General features: G+C 43.7%; 2 protein-coding genes across 4 annotated transcripts in view; both read right to left on the bottom strand.

The window, feature by feature from the left end:
• megf8 (multiple EGF-like-domains 8) overlaps positions 1–10248 on the bottom strand; it is a 29682-nt gene extending 19434 nt beyond the window's left edge. Inside the window, exons 1-14 of one of the 2 annotated variants that reach the window (XM_060064119.1) lie at positions 9580–10245; positions 8765–8954; positions 8449–8612; positions 8084–8293; positions 7739–7919; positions 7114–7202; positions 6706–6919; positions 4374–4557; positions 3955–4100; positions 3436–3546; positions 3168–3322; positions 2502–2603; positions 562–709; positions 224–387 (exon numbers count right to left, since the gene is read on the bottom strand). In XM_060064119.1, coding sequence (XP_059920102.1) covers positions 224–387; positions 562–709; positions 2502–2603; positions 3168–3322; positions 3436–3546; positions 3955–4100; positions 4374–4557; positions 6706–6919; positions 7114–7202; positions 7739–7919; positions 8084–8293; positions 8449–8612; positions 8765–8954; positions 9580–9609 — 2088 coding nt within the window. In that variant the 5' untranslated portion in view covers positions 9610–10245. Of the gene's footprint in view, positions 1–223; positions 388–561; positions 710–2501; positions 2604–3167; positions 3323–3435; positions 3547–3954; positions 4101–4373; positions 4558–6705; positions 6920–7113; positions 7203–7738; positions 7920–8083; positions 8294–8448; positions 8613–8764; positions 8955–9579 lie in introns of both variants that reach the window. The other variant, XM_060064120.1, reaches the window with a different exon arrangement.
• A 97-nt stretch (positions 10249–10345) lies between these two features.
• Positions 10346–15092, bottom strand: trim35-28 (tripartite motif containing 35-28). 2 transcript variants are annotated; one of them, XM_060064153.1, is made up of 7 exons: positions 14665–15077; positions 14052–14520; positions 13868–13963; positions 13385–13615; positions 13249–13271; positions 12757–12875; positions 10346–11288 (listed from the first exon to the last, which is right to left on the bottom strand). In XM_060064153.1, exons 2-7 carry the CDS (start codon positions 14487–14489, stop codon positions 10753–10755), a joined length of 1443 nt encoding a protein of 480 aa, XP_059920136.1. In that variant the 5' UTR covers positions 14490–14520; positions 14665–15077; the 3' UTR covers positions 10346–10752. The 2 variants fall into 2 exon arrangements, with proteins under 2 accessions (XP_059920136.1, XP_059920135.1); XM_060064152.1 differs by having other exon boundaries at positions 14052–15092.
• Between the last annotated feature and the right edge of the window lie 3224 nt (positions 15093–18316).

The raw sequence follows: 18316 nt of genomic DNA on the forward strand, positions 1-18316 counted from the left end.
TGATATCTAATGATAATATGGAAAGATTGGGAAAAGACGATACAAGCTTTCTAGATAACAAATGGTAGGACCCTGAAGCCTTTGTATGTGGACACAGAAGGTGAGAGCACTGCATTACAGGACGAGCAGCATGGTGGCCCGTCAGGAAGGGGGATGGGGGGTTCGGTAGAGAGAGCATGAGAGTAGGTTGCAACAGTGCAGGGGGGCGGGGGGTTGTCCATACCTTGTCCGGCTGGGAGTCGTTGCGGGGGTGCTGGAAGGTGAGCAGGTGCAGTCCCGGGACGTCGTTGTCCGTGCGACAGGAGTTGAGGGCGGTGAGGAAGCGGGTACGCTCCCCCCACCAGCCGTACGGCCCCGAGATCTGGTCTACGCGGCAAGCACTGCGCTCTGCCAGGACGAAAGCACACGCAACGTGTCACATTGCCCTTGTCGCCCCTGTGCATGTGCACGTCACGTTCCCCTTTGGGCAAAATACCGTTCTCTTCCCTCCCTTCCATTGTAATAATTCACAGTACGACCACCCTCACACCGTGTCCTCCCTCCGTCCCCCCCTGGGCTCACCTGAGACGGTGAGGCAGGACTCGTTCTGCACACACCAGCCGAAGTCTCCCGGGGCGCGGGCCAGTGAGGCCGACGTGCCGCTGAACACCAGGCAGGACTGGCAGTCCGACAGGAAGCGGGCCAGGCCCAGGCACCCTGTGCTGCCGCACTGCAGGAGAGAAGGACAGCAACGAGGGCTGTAACGATACACGCATCGAAACCGAAAATGCGACACTCAAAGCCACGAACCTGTGTGATCCCTGTCTCTAGTGTTTTGTGTGCTTTGACCGGCAGTTGGTCTGCTTATAGGTCGGAATGAAGCGGCCACCGATTGTTGACAGGATGGGTACTTTAATCTACCGGACTCGTTCGTTTCTTCACTAGACACACACACACGCTACCGCTCGCTCTCCTCGCTCGTCCACTCAATCGCTGACGCCACTCACACACACACACGCACACTGCCATTCTCACGCACACACATACGCTACTCGTAACACTATGCCTCGTTATTGCGAATCAGACATGTTGCATTCTATACGGCCTGATTATGTCATTATTTAAGCTACATAGCGATAATAGGATATTTGACGGAAAACAAAACCTATGCAGGTCACTTTGACCCGCACCGTTTTTTCGAGCGAGAACGCGGGTTAGTGCTACCAATCTATTCAAATTACTGTTATTTATTTGACATTAATGTTTCCAAATACGTAAGCCTAAACCACAAAACTAGTTTAAGGTTTTTGCCTACCTGCAAGCATCCTGCAATCTTTGGTTATTTATTTATTCATTTTGCTATACTTTAAAAGTATTCTTACTGTTCAAATCTGTTCAGTGTTACAAATTATTTGTTATTAAATGGTACATTAAGTTAATTGTTAGATAACTGTAGTTTAAATAAAATGCTTTTTAAATGGAAAAAAATCGTGGGATGTATCAAACCGTGGGCCAAAAATTGTGATACAAACCGAATCGTGAGTTGATATATCGTTACAGCCCTAATAGCAACACGACAATGGTGGGGGATGGTTCCTGGGGAGCCCTAGATGGATGAACCCCCATCGCACGTTAGGGATAGGTGTAGAACGAAGCTTTCTTCCCAACCGTGTGATCGATGCTTGGAGGGTACGCCCACACAGTGTACGGTGGCACGAGACGCACACAGCAGTGCACTAAGGGGATCTTAGTTGGTCAATAACTGCTTGCAAAAAAAAAAGGCGAAACTCGAATGTCAAACTGAATTCATCGTCGCGATGACAAGGAGATCAATGGCTACTAAACTAACTGAATTTAATCATTCAAAGTTGACAAAAGGCCATAAAATACAACTAAAAACAATAAGTGCTTAAATAGCCAGTTGAACACTACAAACATTTGAGCGTACCACCGAGTTTTAGGAAAGAGGGGGAGTCTTATCCCCATGGTTACAACCCACGCCAACTTTATGATACTCTTTAGTACCATTGTTGTGTAACTGTTATGAGCATTATAATGAGCGATGTTGCATATGTAATCCGCCACACACTGTAGCGTTATACTGAAGGTGTCCAGGAAGCCTCACCCTCACTTGGACGTGGACATTAAATACACCGCTCCTCAGACGGAGCTTCACTATCCACAAAGACTTTGGCATTACAATGTGTCCGCAAAGTGCATCTTTCACGCGGACACCACGGTCAACCGCTGCGCAGGCAGAGCTCCGTAACATACGGTCTAATGACCGTTTTAGCCCTTGAGCGGCTTGGGTGACAACGGCCTTATACAGATACATCAAAGATACTCTCTAGGGTTTGAAATAGGAAAAAATATTAAAAGTATTATAAGTATTTTGTTTGAAGGATCAGATCAGGTGTTTGTTTGACCATTTGTAAATCACTGACAAACACCAAACACTTAGATGGTGTATGGTTATAGGAGTCTCATAAAGGAGCAGAATTTATGTTAAAAAAATACTTTACCGGATTAAGGGGCTGGTATTCTCGACAGCGGCCTTCACACCAGCTGCACTCTGGGTTCTTCAGACACATGCTCTCATCCGGTGCTTCCTCACAAACTGCATCCTGGGACAAACACACACACCGTTTATTGTTTCATGGACATTTTCCTCAATACCTAGTCTGCGCTAGGGCTTTGACTCCGAACTTCGTTATTCAAACATAATTCGAATATCAAAAAATAAATCATAATTCGAACAAATATTAGGCAGCCCTTAATATTCGAACCTGTTATGGGCAGGCCAAGAGGGAGAGACGTCGGAGAACCCGACGCAGTCTATTCATAATATTGTAATGACCACGGAAGAGGCAGTGAATGAAGTATTGATTAGACAGCGATTTATTAGAAACCTAATAAACCGTTGGAACACGGTAACCATAGCAATGCGGTAAACAAACCTCGCGAAGCCCCATCCAGGTCTTACTGAAGGCATTTAATGGTCAAAATATTATTCATAAATATTCGAATATATTTGAATATTAATATTAATAAAAAAAAATGAACTTCGAATATGATTTTTTAGCAAAATTCAAAGCCCCAGTCTGCACTCTTGATTTGCAGACCGTGCTTTACCAATAATCACATCACTTTCTATGAGGTCAAAGATGTAATAATTTCTCTGGACTCACCCGGTCTCCGAAGTCACTGCTGACAAACAGCGGAACCTTGTAGGCCACCAGGTCCCCGCGGGCCACCCCGCTGTAACCCCCGGCGACCAGCAGCACCCTGCCCTCCATCACGGTGGCAACATGAGAGTACCGGCCCCTCACTGACTCCCCTCCCCCTAAAAACAAGAAGAGCTCAATGTAAACCACGCCTCGCGTCGTCCCTTCAGGGCGCACGATTCTCCTACATCTGACATCGTCCCAGCCTCTCTCTGTCTCTGCTGCCACTCACGCAGTGACAGTCCCTCCCCGGCGGAGACCCACTGGTGACAGCCCAGGTGGTAGAAGAACAGCTCCTCGTCGTAGCACTTCTCCTCCTGGTAGTGGATGTGGACGTTCCCGCCTGATTGAAAAACAAACAATGAGAAAATTGTATTTGCATCGTCCCCACAAGCCTAGTTTGTAGTTGCCGTGCGACGTGAACTGTGCGAGCTGGTGGGAACCCGAAACGACGTAATCACGGCCCTCCTGCACGGATCATACAATGATTTGTTGCGCATTGCTGACCTTTCGAGCTCCGCGAGAACAAGCGTGGCTAGTTAGGGATGTAATACTGCATCATTACAAACGTCATCAAGTAACTTGAGTCTGCGTTACCCAAAGCTACCAACCAAGCCTTCTTCTGTCCAGGAAAAACCCTGGATCAGTATTCAGTGAAGTTAAGTTAAAAAAAAAAAAGGAAAAGAAAAGGGAAGTGAAAGCAATGGAGAGATGGTTACAGCTTCTCCGTCGCCTTTGCTCTACAACTCACCGTACACCACCATGTAGTTTCCGATGACGGTGGCCGAGTGGAAGGCCCTCTCCCTGGGCCCCGTGGCGGGGAAGCGAGAGCGGAAGGCCGTCCAGAAGCGTCGGTCTACATGGAACGCGTCCGTGTTGTTAACCCGGACACTGAACCTGGAAGGGGGTTCTGGTTACTTCACTGTGTGCTTCACTGAAGTCTTCACTGAATAACTATTCCAAGTCTCTAATATTTTGGACTCTTGGTTGCAAAAAAGGCAGTGGCTAATTTAAACACTGCTATTGTAAAGTGTTAAACACATAACCATGAAGAACTAGCATTCAGTATATACACGCATTAGGAAAATAAGGAGGGAAGTTCATCAGTGACAACATCCATAACCACCAGTGTGTAGGTGTTTGTTTGGGTGTGTGTGCATGTGCGCGTACCTTGCGGTGGTAGGCCGATGGCCCCCGTAGACTAGCAGGGTTCTGGAGGGGCTGTGGAAAACCATGGAGTGGCCGGCTGTGGCGGGAGGCTTCCCTCCAGTGGCCTGGACCGTCTCCCAGAGCCCAGAGCCCTGTAGGTCGAACCGGTACAGCGTGGAAGAGAACATGTCCTCCTCCGTACGACCTAGCATCAGGGGGACAGGTTTCATGAGGCTCCTCATATTCCCTTGGCCTAGGGCAGTGTTTTTCAACCACTGTGCCGAAAAATTATGCAAATTCACTTCATTGGTTAAAAAATATATGCATTGGACTACTCCGTGTAAGTCTTGGCCGAGTGTGCGTGGTCGCGCTGTTGGTGGTATGCAACGTATATACTCCCATATGCCTGTTGGTGGCGGTAGGCCGCGCAATTAATTGACAAGTGGTTGATGTACACGCGAGTAACGCAACGCAAACATGGATAAATATTTGAAAAGAACCCACTGCTGATCAAAGTGCCCCCATAACCAATCCAGTCGATGAGCGCACAACAAGTGGGGTTCAAAAGAAAGCAAAAACGGTGAGCTCAAGGCTGTACAGTGACACGTATCTGTCATTTGGTTTTTCCTTTACTGGGGATCCTGTTGCACCGTGTCCGTTGTGCGTAGTATGTGGGGAGAAGCTATCAAACAGTGCCATGGTCCCTAGCAAGCTTAAGCGACACCTGCAAACTAAACCCCCATCCCTCCAAAATAAGCCTTCGGACTATTTTGTTTGTTTGCGTGACAGCACTGGGAAACATTGTTGAGGAAAGCCACAAAGGTGTGCGAGAAAGCCCTCCATGCTAGCTATTTAGCAGCTGAACTTGTGGCTAAATAAAAAAAGCCACACACTGTTGGGGAATATTACCAGCCTGCAAAGCCATTGTCAATGCCATTCTAGGCCCAGATGCAGAGAAAGAATCGTCTAAAGTCCCCCTCTCAGATAACACCATAGCGAGACGAATTGATGATATGTCTGCGGACATAGAGAGTGTGGTTTTGGAGAAGATACGTTGTAGTGAGAAATATGCTTTGCAACTGGATGATTCCACAGATATCAGTGGCCATGCGCAACTAATGGCCAACGTGCGCCTTGTGGATGGAGAGACTGTGTGCACTGACGGAGCTGCAGCCATGGTCGGGCGCATCAAAGGCTTTGTGAGCAGAGTTCGAGAGAAGAACCCTAATGTTGTAGACTCACGCATTGCTATTTACATAGCGAGGCACTAAAACTAGACCCCTGAAAAGCCGACAGGTCCGGTGGTTGTCCCGGGGAAAAGTTTTGGCCCGCGTATACGAATTGAGGGAGGAATTAAAAATATTTTTGACGGAAGAGAAGAGGTTCGATGACGCAAAGCTGCTTGCAAGTGATGGATGGTGTGCACGGCTTGCATACATGGCAGATACGTTTGCATATCTGAATGAACTCAATGCGCGAATGCAAGGTCGAGATGAAAACTTTCTTTCAAGCAAGGACAAAATAAACGGATTCCGATCAAGGATCTCCCTCTGGCGACAGCATTTGGAAAGGGGTGACACTCTCGAAATGTTCCCCCTCGCCCAAAAATGGCAAGAACAGGTCAACACTGGTCAACCTGTCAACTCAATTGATCCAAAAACACCTGAAAACACTTTCCTTTCCAAAATTTCCTTTTATTTTCCCTCAGCCAACACCAACTCATTTGACTGGGTCAGGGACCCATATAGGTCTTTGGTTGATAAAGACACAAATTTGACTTTCCAGGAGCAAGAACAACTTTCTCCACAACATACCTCTGCGAGCTTGGCTTTTCAAGTCTAACTGCAATAAAGACTAAAAACAGAGAACGTCTGCGATCAATTGATGAGGAACTACGCGTGTGCCTCTCATCAATTTCTGCCAGGATACCACGTTTGTGTGCATCTAAACAGACTGAGTGAGTTATAAGTCTTTGAACAATAAATTTAAAGGCTACTGTATTTTTATTTATTAAATTTCACGTTTGATAACATGTTGGTGTGCCGTGGGATTTTTTCCTTGTCTGAAGTGTGCTGTTGCACAAAAAAGGTTGAAAAACACTGACCTAGGGTATAAGACAACTTGCCTCCCTGGGTTTTCAATATTAAAGTGGCAATGCTAATCATGTGCTAGCGCATGAAAAACAAGAGCTATTTCATTCCCTGTCTGTCACTCTATAGACAATAACAATATTTTTTTATAAACAAATTAAATAATTAATTTATTCCAATAAACTCTAGATAAAAAAAACAAGCGGTTAACATAGAGGCAAATAACTACAAGACTTTTGGACAGAATTTACTGCTTGACCTACCTCCGAAAACATAAACGTAATGATCCACCACAGCGGCTGCATGATTGGCCAGTTTCGGAGCTCCCAGGGAATGGGATAAGCCAAGCTGCTGCCAATCATCCTGCACCGGGCGGTACCACCAGACATCACTAGCCAGAGAGCCATTGGCCAAGTCTCCACCAAAGATGACCATGTTTCCCTTCCATTCCACGGCGGTGTGGGAATGACGAGCTGTCTGTTAAGGAGAGAGCAAGAGATAATGATAAAAGTATAAAAACAATTGAATGATGAAAAAGGAATATATAGATTCAGGATGAAAACGGAAATTAAGTCAAGATAGAATAATTTCACATGACGAGATGGTATTTTCCTGTTTCAAGGATAATCAATTTAGTTTGTTTGGTGTTATTTGTGAGCCAAGTGACTTACTGGGCAGTGGCCATAGGTCCTGTTGTCCCACTTGTTGGAGGAGAAGTTGTATTTAACCAGGTCCCCGAGGGCTCTGTTTAGGTCAAAGCCTGAAAAAGAGCGATATCCATACACATAGTATTATCATTATTATTAAGTTCAGAATCTCAAACATTATCGCATTACAGAGCCGGCAAAATAAAATACTTTGAGGGTTATGAAAAGTATTTTTTTTAAATCTCTCCCAAAAACAATGTATTCTAACCCAACAGGGGAACTATGCATTTACTATACAACTAGTATGTATTACACATATCCAAATCATTCCTCAAGTCATTCCATAAGAATACTTATGGAATGTAATAAAATGTTAATAGCTTTATTATGAGGTAAATTGGCCCAGGCGGTAGTACAGACGTGAACATTAAACCAGCAGATGGTAAACTATCTAAGGACGACAACAGTATGAATAGATATGTAACACTTGTGTTTTTATAATAACTAAATAATAGTTTTTATAACTAAATAATAAAACACACAATTTTTAAAAAAAGCCCTGCAAATAACAGTTATGAATTGGATACAAGTTATCAGTTAAAATCATGTTCGTGTATCAACATCGATGAAATCAACATTGCATCCTTACCTCCAAACAGGTACAAGGCCCTGGTGGGAGAGAGGTAGACCCCGGCTGAGCCTGTCCTGGGGAGCATGTTGGGGCTCCCCTCTGTCACCCTCCACCACTGGCCTGCCTCGTTTTCATCACGGAGACCCAGCTGGCAGTTCCGACCAACGAAGCCCGAACTACACAAACAGCTCTCCTTGTTCTGCAAGAGACCACCCGAAACCAGAGACCCATCGGATCAGTTGATTCATCACATCAACAGTTTGATTAGTTGTTCCAATTAAAAATTTGAGTTATAAGTACACTTGGGTTAGAAGTATACTAAAGTTGGGTTAGAAGTATACTTGGTCCTGTGGCATCCCTTACCAGGTCACATTCGCCGTGTGCAGAGCAAGCCTGGGAACACAGAGGGGTGGTGCAGTCTGCGCCCCCCCAGCCTAGCTGGCACTGGCACTGGGATGTGGCCAAGTCGCAGTGGCCACGGCCCCCGCAGGCCCCGGGGCACAAGGAAAAGGTGTAGGAGGCGTTGAAACCCAGGAGGTTGTAGTTGGCATCACTGAAGAGGTGGAGCAACATCTAGGGGGCGGAGAGTTGAGAGTACCACCGAAAAAATGGAATAGGCAACTACAATAAAATACAATATAAATCATACATATTTGAGACTCATGTCATTAAGGAGCAGGTAGGGGTTAGGCCTCAATCGGCCTCCAGTACTCTGGCTTTCTTATTACCTTGCCAGACTTGGCCTCCATCGGTTGTGGGAGAGTGTTTCCACTCAGACTAGCCAGGAGGGGACTCTGGTAGGAATCCCCGTCGTACACAAACAGATAGTCGTAGGTGCACTCTGTATCCATGAAGGTGAAGTTCAAAACAATCCGATGATTGTTGCTGGGAGCTAGCAGGAATAACAAGATACTATTCACGCAGGTGCTATTTGATTTATGACATGGATTTTAATCTAGAAGTATAGCATATTCATTTGAGATTAAATAGCATCTGGTTTTATTTTATGCAATATAAATAATATTTCTTTATTGATTATCATACCTTTGATGAGCCATTCACAGTTCCCATTGACAGAGTAGTTCCCTGGACCATCAGTGACATATCCTGGGGGTCCCCTGAGGACCTGCCTGTGGCCCTTACAGTCTCCCGCCCAACATCCTGGGGCCTGTGTCAAAATTAAAATCACCAGAACCAGGGAGACCGGGAGGACAGGGGCCATCCTTACCACCACCTAAAGCAAGGGGCAAAAGGATGATCAATGACTTCACCAATGGTTATTGAAACTGTATTACATATAATAATCAAACAGTGTCAAAAGACCCAGGATCTCATTGCTGAAAGGAGCAGCCCTGTCATAAGAACAACGATATTATATTTGTTGCATAACATTACACTCAGATAGTGCTGTTTAGACATCTTATGATTATGATCTAAAGTAGGTGGAATGACACCGTGTTGTTGTTGTTTTTTTTACTACATTTCTGATTAGTAATATGTAATATATTCTCCACAGAATTTGTCAATTAATTTAGTTGAGCCTAGTGTTGTTTGATGCGCAGCAGATCTGTTGGTACCGTTAGCTTCTCCTCCATTGCCATAACATGTAACTGTGATGATATCTTTACGTGTTACAGCTGTATATAATAATTTAACAAAACACACGTACCTTACACATATCAGTATATGGTAACATGGCTGTACATTACTGCATTACAAATATTGATTTGTTTGTCCTGAGAGTCCAAGACATAGCTGCAGGCTATAAAAAGAAGGCTAGCGTTAGCGTTAGCGGTTACCATTGACATCAATGTAAAGGACCATTGGCTCGGATAGTAATTAAACGTCCTCGTACTCACCAATTCCCCTCTCGTTGGTCCGATTTTCATTTAGTTACATTTTCAGACACATCTAAAACTAGATGGCTAGCATGGCAGTTAATCAGTGCTATATAATGTAGCAACCACTGGTCCATAAACACTGGTTCGACTGTGAATCTGTGCAGTCTACGAAGGGGCTAGCAGAGGATAGCTACTGCTCCAGCTAGCAGTAGCTAGCTTGACCACATCCAGATGCGCAATTGTCACTCAGAAGCAAAAACCAGGCATCGTCCCTCTGAATTACACCGATTCAGCGAAATCCAAATATGTCTGCGATTGGGATAGTCTTAAAATGTACCAAGAATTCAGGTAATATAACTAAGGTCGCTAAAGTTAAACCAGTATCAGATTTTTCCATTTGGGTCGGGGTAGATGTATCTTGTTTTGGTGTTTTAGCTGGCTACAATCCAGTCGTTACCAACACAAAAGCCACCGTTGAACATATTACGTGCTTCCACTGCCCTCTGGTGGTCATAATAAGTAGGTTTTCAACATCTGCACAAAATCGAACAACCAAAACCGGTTAGGGCAGTTTCCATCAATGGTAGTAGGCCTATATCTTAAAATATGGCTTGGTTTGCATACAGGTTTTAACTGTATAGCAGTTGAACAAGCCTCGACCAGCCTCTGTTTCGAGAACAATGCATCAAACATTAAGTAGTAAACGAGAATCCTTGACACTTTACATTTTTGACAAAATCTTGACAGTTCACAAAGCCTCCCTATAACAGCAGAGGCTTCACGCTTCTCCATATAAGTTGTCTTTATTGTAAATAATTGTTAAGTTAACATAACTTTTGACATCAAATTAATATGGCTGATACAAATGACAACCTGAATTTAAGATGCTACAAACCAGCAAATTAAATGTATGTATTTATCATATTTAATCAGTTGTGTGTTTGTTTAGGTACATTCTAAAGAAAGTTACCACACTTCAATTAGCACTTATATAAGGTCTCAATAAGTACACAGAATATGTAGAGTGATGATTACATGTGATGGGTAAACTATAAATACTAGGTATTTATTTGAATTTGAAAACATTCCCACACAAATAAAATTAAGAAAAAAATAATAAAACAATAATAAAAACAAACACTGGAATAGAGAGTGCATACATTCTTAGCATGGGTGGCCTCATTGGGAATGTCAAGAGGTGTGCAGAACCATCTTTCCAGGAGCCAGGGCCATTGGTGTACTTTGTAGTCCCGGGCCGAAGAGTGGGAACATCTTCTCGTCGAACTTGTGATTAAAGGTGCAGAGGTGAGTCAGCGTTCCGCCATCCCAAAACGACACCTCTCCTTTGTCCATGTCCAGCTTGACACGCACCTTCTCCAAGCGAGTCACCACCTCGATCTTTGTGGGCTCGACTGTGAGTGCGGTCAGCACCCCCTTGCTGAGGGCGATGCTCCACACGCCGCGCTTGGGGGACACAGTGAACCTCTTCTTGCGGGCCAGCGACTCGGCGCAAACGCCCATCATCCACTTTGGGTTGTCCCCGACGACGACGTCCCACCGGTGCTTGCCTTTGGAGAAGCCCTCGGCTCCCATGAGGAACACGCAGGGATCGAAGCGCTCCGGGTTGTCCGGGACCTCCTGACGCTGCTGGCTTTCTTTCATGCTGGTCAGGTCGGGAGCCAGGTCCAGCCAGGGTGAGGCTGTGTTCGGGTCCAGCACCACGGGGTCTAGAGAGAGAGACCAAGGGTGGGTGTTTAATGAAAAAGGCATGAATTGCATTTGGTAGAACCGCTACGTTTAGTCACGTTAATTCAGGTTATGTCATTTCATTCTGATGAAATGACAACATGGGGGTTGAAAGTGTTTTTATTTAGTTTAAAGACATTTGACCTTCAACAGATATAACGTTAGTGTGGGTGTAACGCACAAAGACTGGATATCATACAGATTAAACTGACTTGCCATGTGTACATTGGTGTAAACTATCGCAAACTTTATGCACACCAAAAAAAACTCTTACAAAGCACGGTCATTGGTCCTCGTTGGGATTTGAATTCTAGACGTTTTTTGGTATTTCTGGCATCTATAATATCTATATTCTTGAGCTCCAGATTATCACACAAAATAATTCAGCAGATGTCAAGAAGCCAACAATAATCCTTCCTCAAGTGAATGACCATGATTTGATACAGAGAGTACACACGGTCTGTTGTCATTTTGTTGTTGGATACATTTTTTCATGGATACATTTTTCCCAAGTAACTGCATTAGCTTGGTGGCTGACATGAGCCACTACATACACATTGTAGTAAGCTAGGTCGACATTTAAATATCATATCAAGTAATTAGGTCTCTACCGGATTACTGTTTTACTTTTTATTGTTCCACCATATACATGATGCCATTGACATGTGACCAAATGTAACTGAACTTTGCCGTTGAATAAAACTTCAGATTCCTCTGGGTTGGAACATTGTTTAAAACTATTAGAATAATGCAAGTTCACAAAATGACTCATATAAGTTTAACATTCAATTGAGAATTTGCCCCACAGGCTTGTGCTGTGTAAAATAAAACTGACTTCAAAAAGTCTTTCTGAAAAAAGGTCTTGTAAGCTACTTAGGCCCGGTGCACACAGAGCCGATTTTTTGGTGAAACCGCATAAGTCTTGTGCGTTTCGGCCGACCGTCCGGGCGGAGCCGATGGATCCGGTGCCCGAAACCGCACATTTCTGAAACTATATATCCGGACCTAGGCGGTTTCATGTTAGGATTCGTGTGGACGCCTGAAATGAAACGATTACGTCATTGCCCCCCCACCAGCTGGGCGACGTCAGAGTTGCGTTGAATTATATTTTGATTCGATTTTTTTATTTGTATTCTTTTTATAGCTTTAAATACAGCCCCTTGATAAATGTAATTACTGAGTGTTTGTATACAGCGTGCAGGCTGTATGCGCGCAGGCTTGATGCGCTCCACTTTTTTCTGTTGAGTCCCAGCGCCTTGAATATTTACTACAGCGTTTCTACAGCTCGATGTGGTTTCGCAATGAATCCGTCTTTACGGAGATATTCCCGAACTGAATAAAACGAAACCGGATCGTTTTCGCCCTTTTCGGCTCCGTGTGGACGGGGCCTTAGTATGGTAGCACTGTTAGATCATCCAAAGCCCTGCTAAAAGAATGTCATGCACTCACTGTATTGGACATGGGCCTGCATATTTTTCCAGATGTTGAAGCCTAGGGAGCCCACATGCTTTCCCATGTCCAGCAGAGCTCCTGGAGGATGCTGGAGGTCTTCATGAGGCCACTGGGCACTAAGAAACACAACACACAACACAATGTACAACTTCTATTTAACATATATCAACCCCCTTGGGATCAAAAACATAGATATTAACATATCTATGTTATATCAAATCTATATTGGTTAACAGGTAGGTCTAGTCTACTGGCCAACGGGTTGGGGTCAAGCATTAATCAAGTTTTTCAAAACAAGAATTAGAATAAAAAAGCTCCAAAATATAAAAAAATAAATATGAATGCATAATATAATGTATCTGTCTGAATATGATGTAAAAAAAAGTGTGACGCAGCAGGCCTGTATTGGTTGGTCAGATTGACCTCTTCTTGTACAACGTGTGTGTGTGTGTGTGTGTGTGTGTGTGTGTGTGACGATAATCTGTTTACCTGTCCTTCAAGAGTGGAAATTTCTGAAATATATAAAACAGTTAGTTAAACTTACTTTTCCAAAAACCAACAGCATGTCTGAAGAATGCCACAATTCCACAAAACCAATCCTCATCATCGACAACAACCGAGTCACCTGCATGAAGGTGACGTCTTCGTCCCCCATCTCCCTCTTCAGATTCTGTATGATTGGGGTCAGAGAGGCGATGCCCTCATTGGCCTGCGCCACCATGGCCACCATGGCGCCGGTCTTCTCCCGCTCCTCAGCTGCAAGGGCCTGCAGGCGGGCCTCCTGCTCTGCATCCAGTGCTTTGTGGAGCCTCTGAAACTCAGCCTTGATGCTCTCTGCAGCCTGCCCGGCCTGGTGCTGGGGGAAGGATGCACACAGGATGTCTATAGGTACATCATTTTGGATGACTAATGGCTCTTACAGGGACACTAGTTGACCAGCATGTGTGATGTTGATCAGCCATTTCCATATTTTGAATGTCTGGAGTGTCCACTCTACCCAGATGGATGAATGGGTGTTTATATGGCTGTTGAACCTTGCAATGTTTGGCATGAATTGGAAGCTAAATAATAGTAAGGGGAATTTAAGATGGTGTGCGAGGGGTTTTACCTCGATAAACTCCTTTGTATTGGTGAAACTTTTTGTGTTGTTCTTGTACAATCTCCATTTTTTCTCCAAAATCTTTATTTTGAAGTCAAGTTGTTCCTGTAATCAGATAGTCACATAGACGTTGGATAAATAAATACATAGGTCGATATGATAATTCTTGCATTACATAGTAACGCATATTTACCTTGCAGTAGGTCAATCCGTCTTGTAGGGGGACAATCTCGTGATACGGGTGCTGTGTCACACATTTAGGACACAGCAGTTCTTGGTCTTTCATACAGTAGATCTGAAATACATCTCCGTGCATGCGGCAAATACTCTGCTGAGCAGGATTGTGTCTATTCTGCCATTGTTTCTCCCTACGGAAAGACTCGCAGGTGTCGTTGAGCGCACGGTTGGGGGTCGGCTGCTCTCCCTCGAAGGCAGCCTTGCATAAGGGACACTTCTTCGGATTGGACTTCAGATTGGACTTCCAGGCATTCTTCAGACACTCGCTGCAGAAGCTATGACTGCAAGTTAAAAGCACAGGGTCCCGATAGAGGTCGAGGCAGACGGAACAAGTCAAGTCCTGTTCCAGAGGCGAACGCCCTTTAGACGTATCTTGGTCCATAGGTTCTTCCATCGATCCAAGGCCTTATACGGGTTTACTTTCACTTTAAAATGCAAGGAACGATAATTATTCGGTTGTAAGTTTGCTTGTTTCAGCGATATATTCAACGTAGGCCTACTGTATGACGGGTCTTATTTGTTTGACAAAATAGTGGTAATTCGTATGAGTGAGAAAATAAGTTATTTACCAGAGTGATAGTTGAGTTTACTCTAGAACTACGCCAGTAGTATCTGATGTAGCAGTAGCCTACACGCTCAGCTTGATCTCGCGTTGTCAAAGCAAAACCACGCTGTGTAGCAATATTTTATCTCGCGAGATTCTCGTTCCTCTTCCACAACAAGGCTACTCCCCTAGTCATATTTTGTTTTGTATTCCACATGCGAATGTGTCAGAATTCTTCGATAAGTTTTCATGGCAAAAAAATATTCTGCTCAGTTTCTCTGCATCAACGAGATACCTCAAATTCCAAGAGATGCTCCACCTGCATGGAGTAGGGTTGCTGCTGCTAATCAGCCTAAAAGTCTTGTGTTTTTGGCATTCTCCCCATATGCACGTTCCGCACTGCTGAACGCAGGCGTTATGTTCATCGGAAGAGGTAGTAGTCTGACGTCCATGACACCCTGTGGATAACACGCCCCCTCCTTCCTAAAACTCCCAGCCCAAAACACCAAACAATGAAAACTTTTAGGGTTAAAATCCTTTAATAGGTCCATGGTTAAAATATCTGAGTTCTTAGATAATTACCTCGTTAATTTTTTCTCAAGTGAATGCATTGCACCTCCGTATGAGTACACATTTGCACAGGATTGTACAACATTATAGGAATCGTAAATTAATCTTAAATTGGTATTGGATTAAATTCTTGGAAACACATCTTATCATGTATATAACATAGACTAAAGATTGACAGTAAATGTCCGTGCAGACACAAACGAGAGCGAGGTCGTTCGAGATGTAATACAATCTCCGACCAAGAGGGAGAGTCCTCTTCAACAAAAAATTATCCGCATGTCTGCATACATATTTTTATGTCTGGAACCTTTTACAGTCCCTTTTATAATTGAGACTTGACCAAAATTTCACAGCAGCATATGCCTGCAGCAAAACACAATGAAATAAATAGTAAAAACCACCTCAAAAATGCAAATTGAACACATTTAATCTGAGAAAGAAGATGAAAGACATGAGTTTTAGCCATTGATAAGAAATGCATGACAGCTGATCACCACATCATATAGGATTGGCAAACACAGGAAGACCACTTGAGATCAAATGGCTTAAAACAGTGGGGGTCTGCAGGTAGAAAAACAGAAGGAAGCTCAACAATAACCAAAGACGAGATTTGTAAGGTCATCCTTCTCTGTCTTTAGGATCTGAAACTCTTGCATATACCAGCGAGGGGGCTTTCTATACCATCCCCCCTCCCCCCCATCCGATAGTTGCTTCATGAACCACATCCAGAGTGCGCGTGTTTCACCTTGTGTTTCTGCAAACACTATCCTGTAGAACCTTTACCACTTCTCGAGTCAGATCTAGCCCTCAAACCACAATACTGGAAGCAGCAAAATTACGCTTAATCTCAGGACATATGTTTATGACATCTCCTAACCCTAGCCCCCAAAGGGTAAAACAAAATTACATTCATTATCGGGAAGAAACTTTGAGAAGGAACACAGTGTGGGGGTCCCTCCTTCATGGCATGGTTAGGAGGGCAATAGGTGCCATAATTTACATACATTTTAGAAGCAATCATTTAAAGTACGATTCATTTATTTTTTATTAGTAATTTCCATGTTGATGGGGCACTGGCTGGTGGACAAGCTTGTAGGGGTTGGGGGCCATGTGTCCACTCACGATACAGGCAACACACTAAAGACATGGTAAGAGCAGTGGCAGGGTGGGCAGGGAACATGTAGGGCACCCATCCAGCACCCAGCGGCAGCAGGGGTTTGCTACTGCTGGCTAACAGGTTGTTTATCTGGAACGAGAGCTGAGGGACACTCCAAATGAGAGAGCAAAGGTGTAGGTTTAAAGTTAGCATTTGAATTATTCAGCAGAGTCAGCGTCCCCGATTACGTATGGCAGACTTTATTGGCAAAGTTAATAATTGGGTGGTGTCAAAAACATATAGAATGCAATGCTGTGTAGGCCAAGATAGTTATGAACCATTACTTATTAGTTAATAAAATACCTGGGTTCACTATGTGTCCAGGTCAGGCTCAGAAGCATCCAAAACATCTCGTAAAGGTGACCAATTGTTGTACCTTAATGTTTCCACCAAAGCCGAAGTTTTCTGTTAACCTTTGGACTGAAAAATAAATATGAGTCACACCGGCAAGTACCCGGCTATGCATAATAGCGAATGAAATCAGTTAACAGCATGTTTCTACATCCCACTTGGCTCTCATAAACGTTCTCAAAGACAGCAGCCTAGCAATGAAAACATGGACAGCCATTGGTGACAATTAGAAGTGGGAGATAGGGGTCTTCCCATTTATCAATTATGCAGCCCCCCCCGCCTTCATTTTTTATTTCAGAATAGATAAATAACAAGACGTGCTCATGTTCAACACATTTTCAATAAGTACAATAATTAATCATAATAATACAAAAATCATATTTCATACAATAAATACAGGAGAGACGGAGAGAGAAAGAGTATAGGTCCTTAAATTATTATTTAGTAGTCGCTGGTAGACAGTGTGTGTGTGTGTGTGTGTGTGTGTGTGTGTGTGTGTGTGTGTGTGTGTGTGTGCATATACGGTTCTTCATGTATGAGGCCATTCATTCTGAGAAACAGTACAATAAAGAGAGAAAACAACACAGGTTTGAAGGTTACATCCACGGTTTAGGTGCTGTGATGAGTCTGTGCTTAGTCAAGCAGAGCTTAATGTCCAAGTGCTGCACATAAGGTGCTCTTTACCACAAATACAGCAGGTGCACAGCATGCAACAGGAACATGAAAAAAGGTGTGAAATAAAAGAAAGCAACAAGATGGGGAGGATTCACAATGTGACCGAAAAAAGAGCCTTAGAAAAAAATAAATGTTTCACAGGTGTGAATTTATGAAAATAACATTGCGTGTGTGTGTGTGTATGTGTTCTGTGCATGTTTGTGTGTTTGTATGCGTGTGTGTCTGTGTTTTGAAGGAAGAAAGAGGAGGAAGTGTCTGTCAGACATAATAAGAGAGGAATAGAGATTTCTATATAAATGATGTATCTGACATTAGGAGCATGTCTTAAAGTGGTCGCCAATCATGAAATAGCACGATTTAAAATGAAAACAATGATGATCAGGTTTTCCATAACCTTTACATTACATGTCAACATGTAAGGACAATAAATGTTTGCACCTTTCTACACAAAAAGATGCAGGGGTGTTTTTGAGTAAGTATGTGTAAATGTGTTGCATAAAACCCCAATTTTAACACCTTGATGAATCAGTAAAATATAACACCCTAGTTTTCTTTGCAGATTTAGGTCTCTGACTAATGGGCAAAAACCCACAGTAAAATACATTATACATGTGACCGCCACCCGTTTCGTTTGAGGTCAAGAGAGACGCAGCGCCAGTGCAGAACCTATCTCTTGGTAGGTGTAAAGTCATCTGTTAAATAGCAGTTGCCAGGTTGTCATGCCGCATAGTTTGGAGAGGCGGGATAAATTGGAGGAGGATGAGGAGAGGATAATTATACCAGCTGTTTTGTGTTGTCAAAGCATTTTCTGTGACAGATTATAGCCATTGGTAATGTATGATGTTTTTGACTTGCACTCTCGCTTTCGTTTTCCATGAGTTGAGATACAGCGGAACACCAAGCACCTTTAACCTCTTCGCTGTTG

Source organism: Gadus macrocephalus, chromosome 11 (assembly GCF_031168955.1).
Source record: "Gadus macrocephalus chromosome 11, ASM3116895v1".
Lineage (NCBI taxonomy): Eukaryota > Metazoa > Chordata > Actinopteri > Gadiformes > Gadidae > Gadus > Gadus macrocephalus.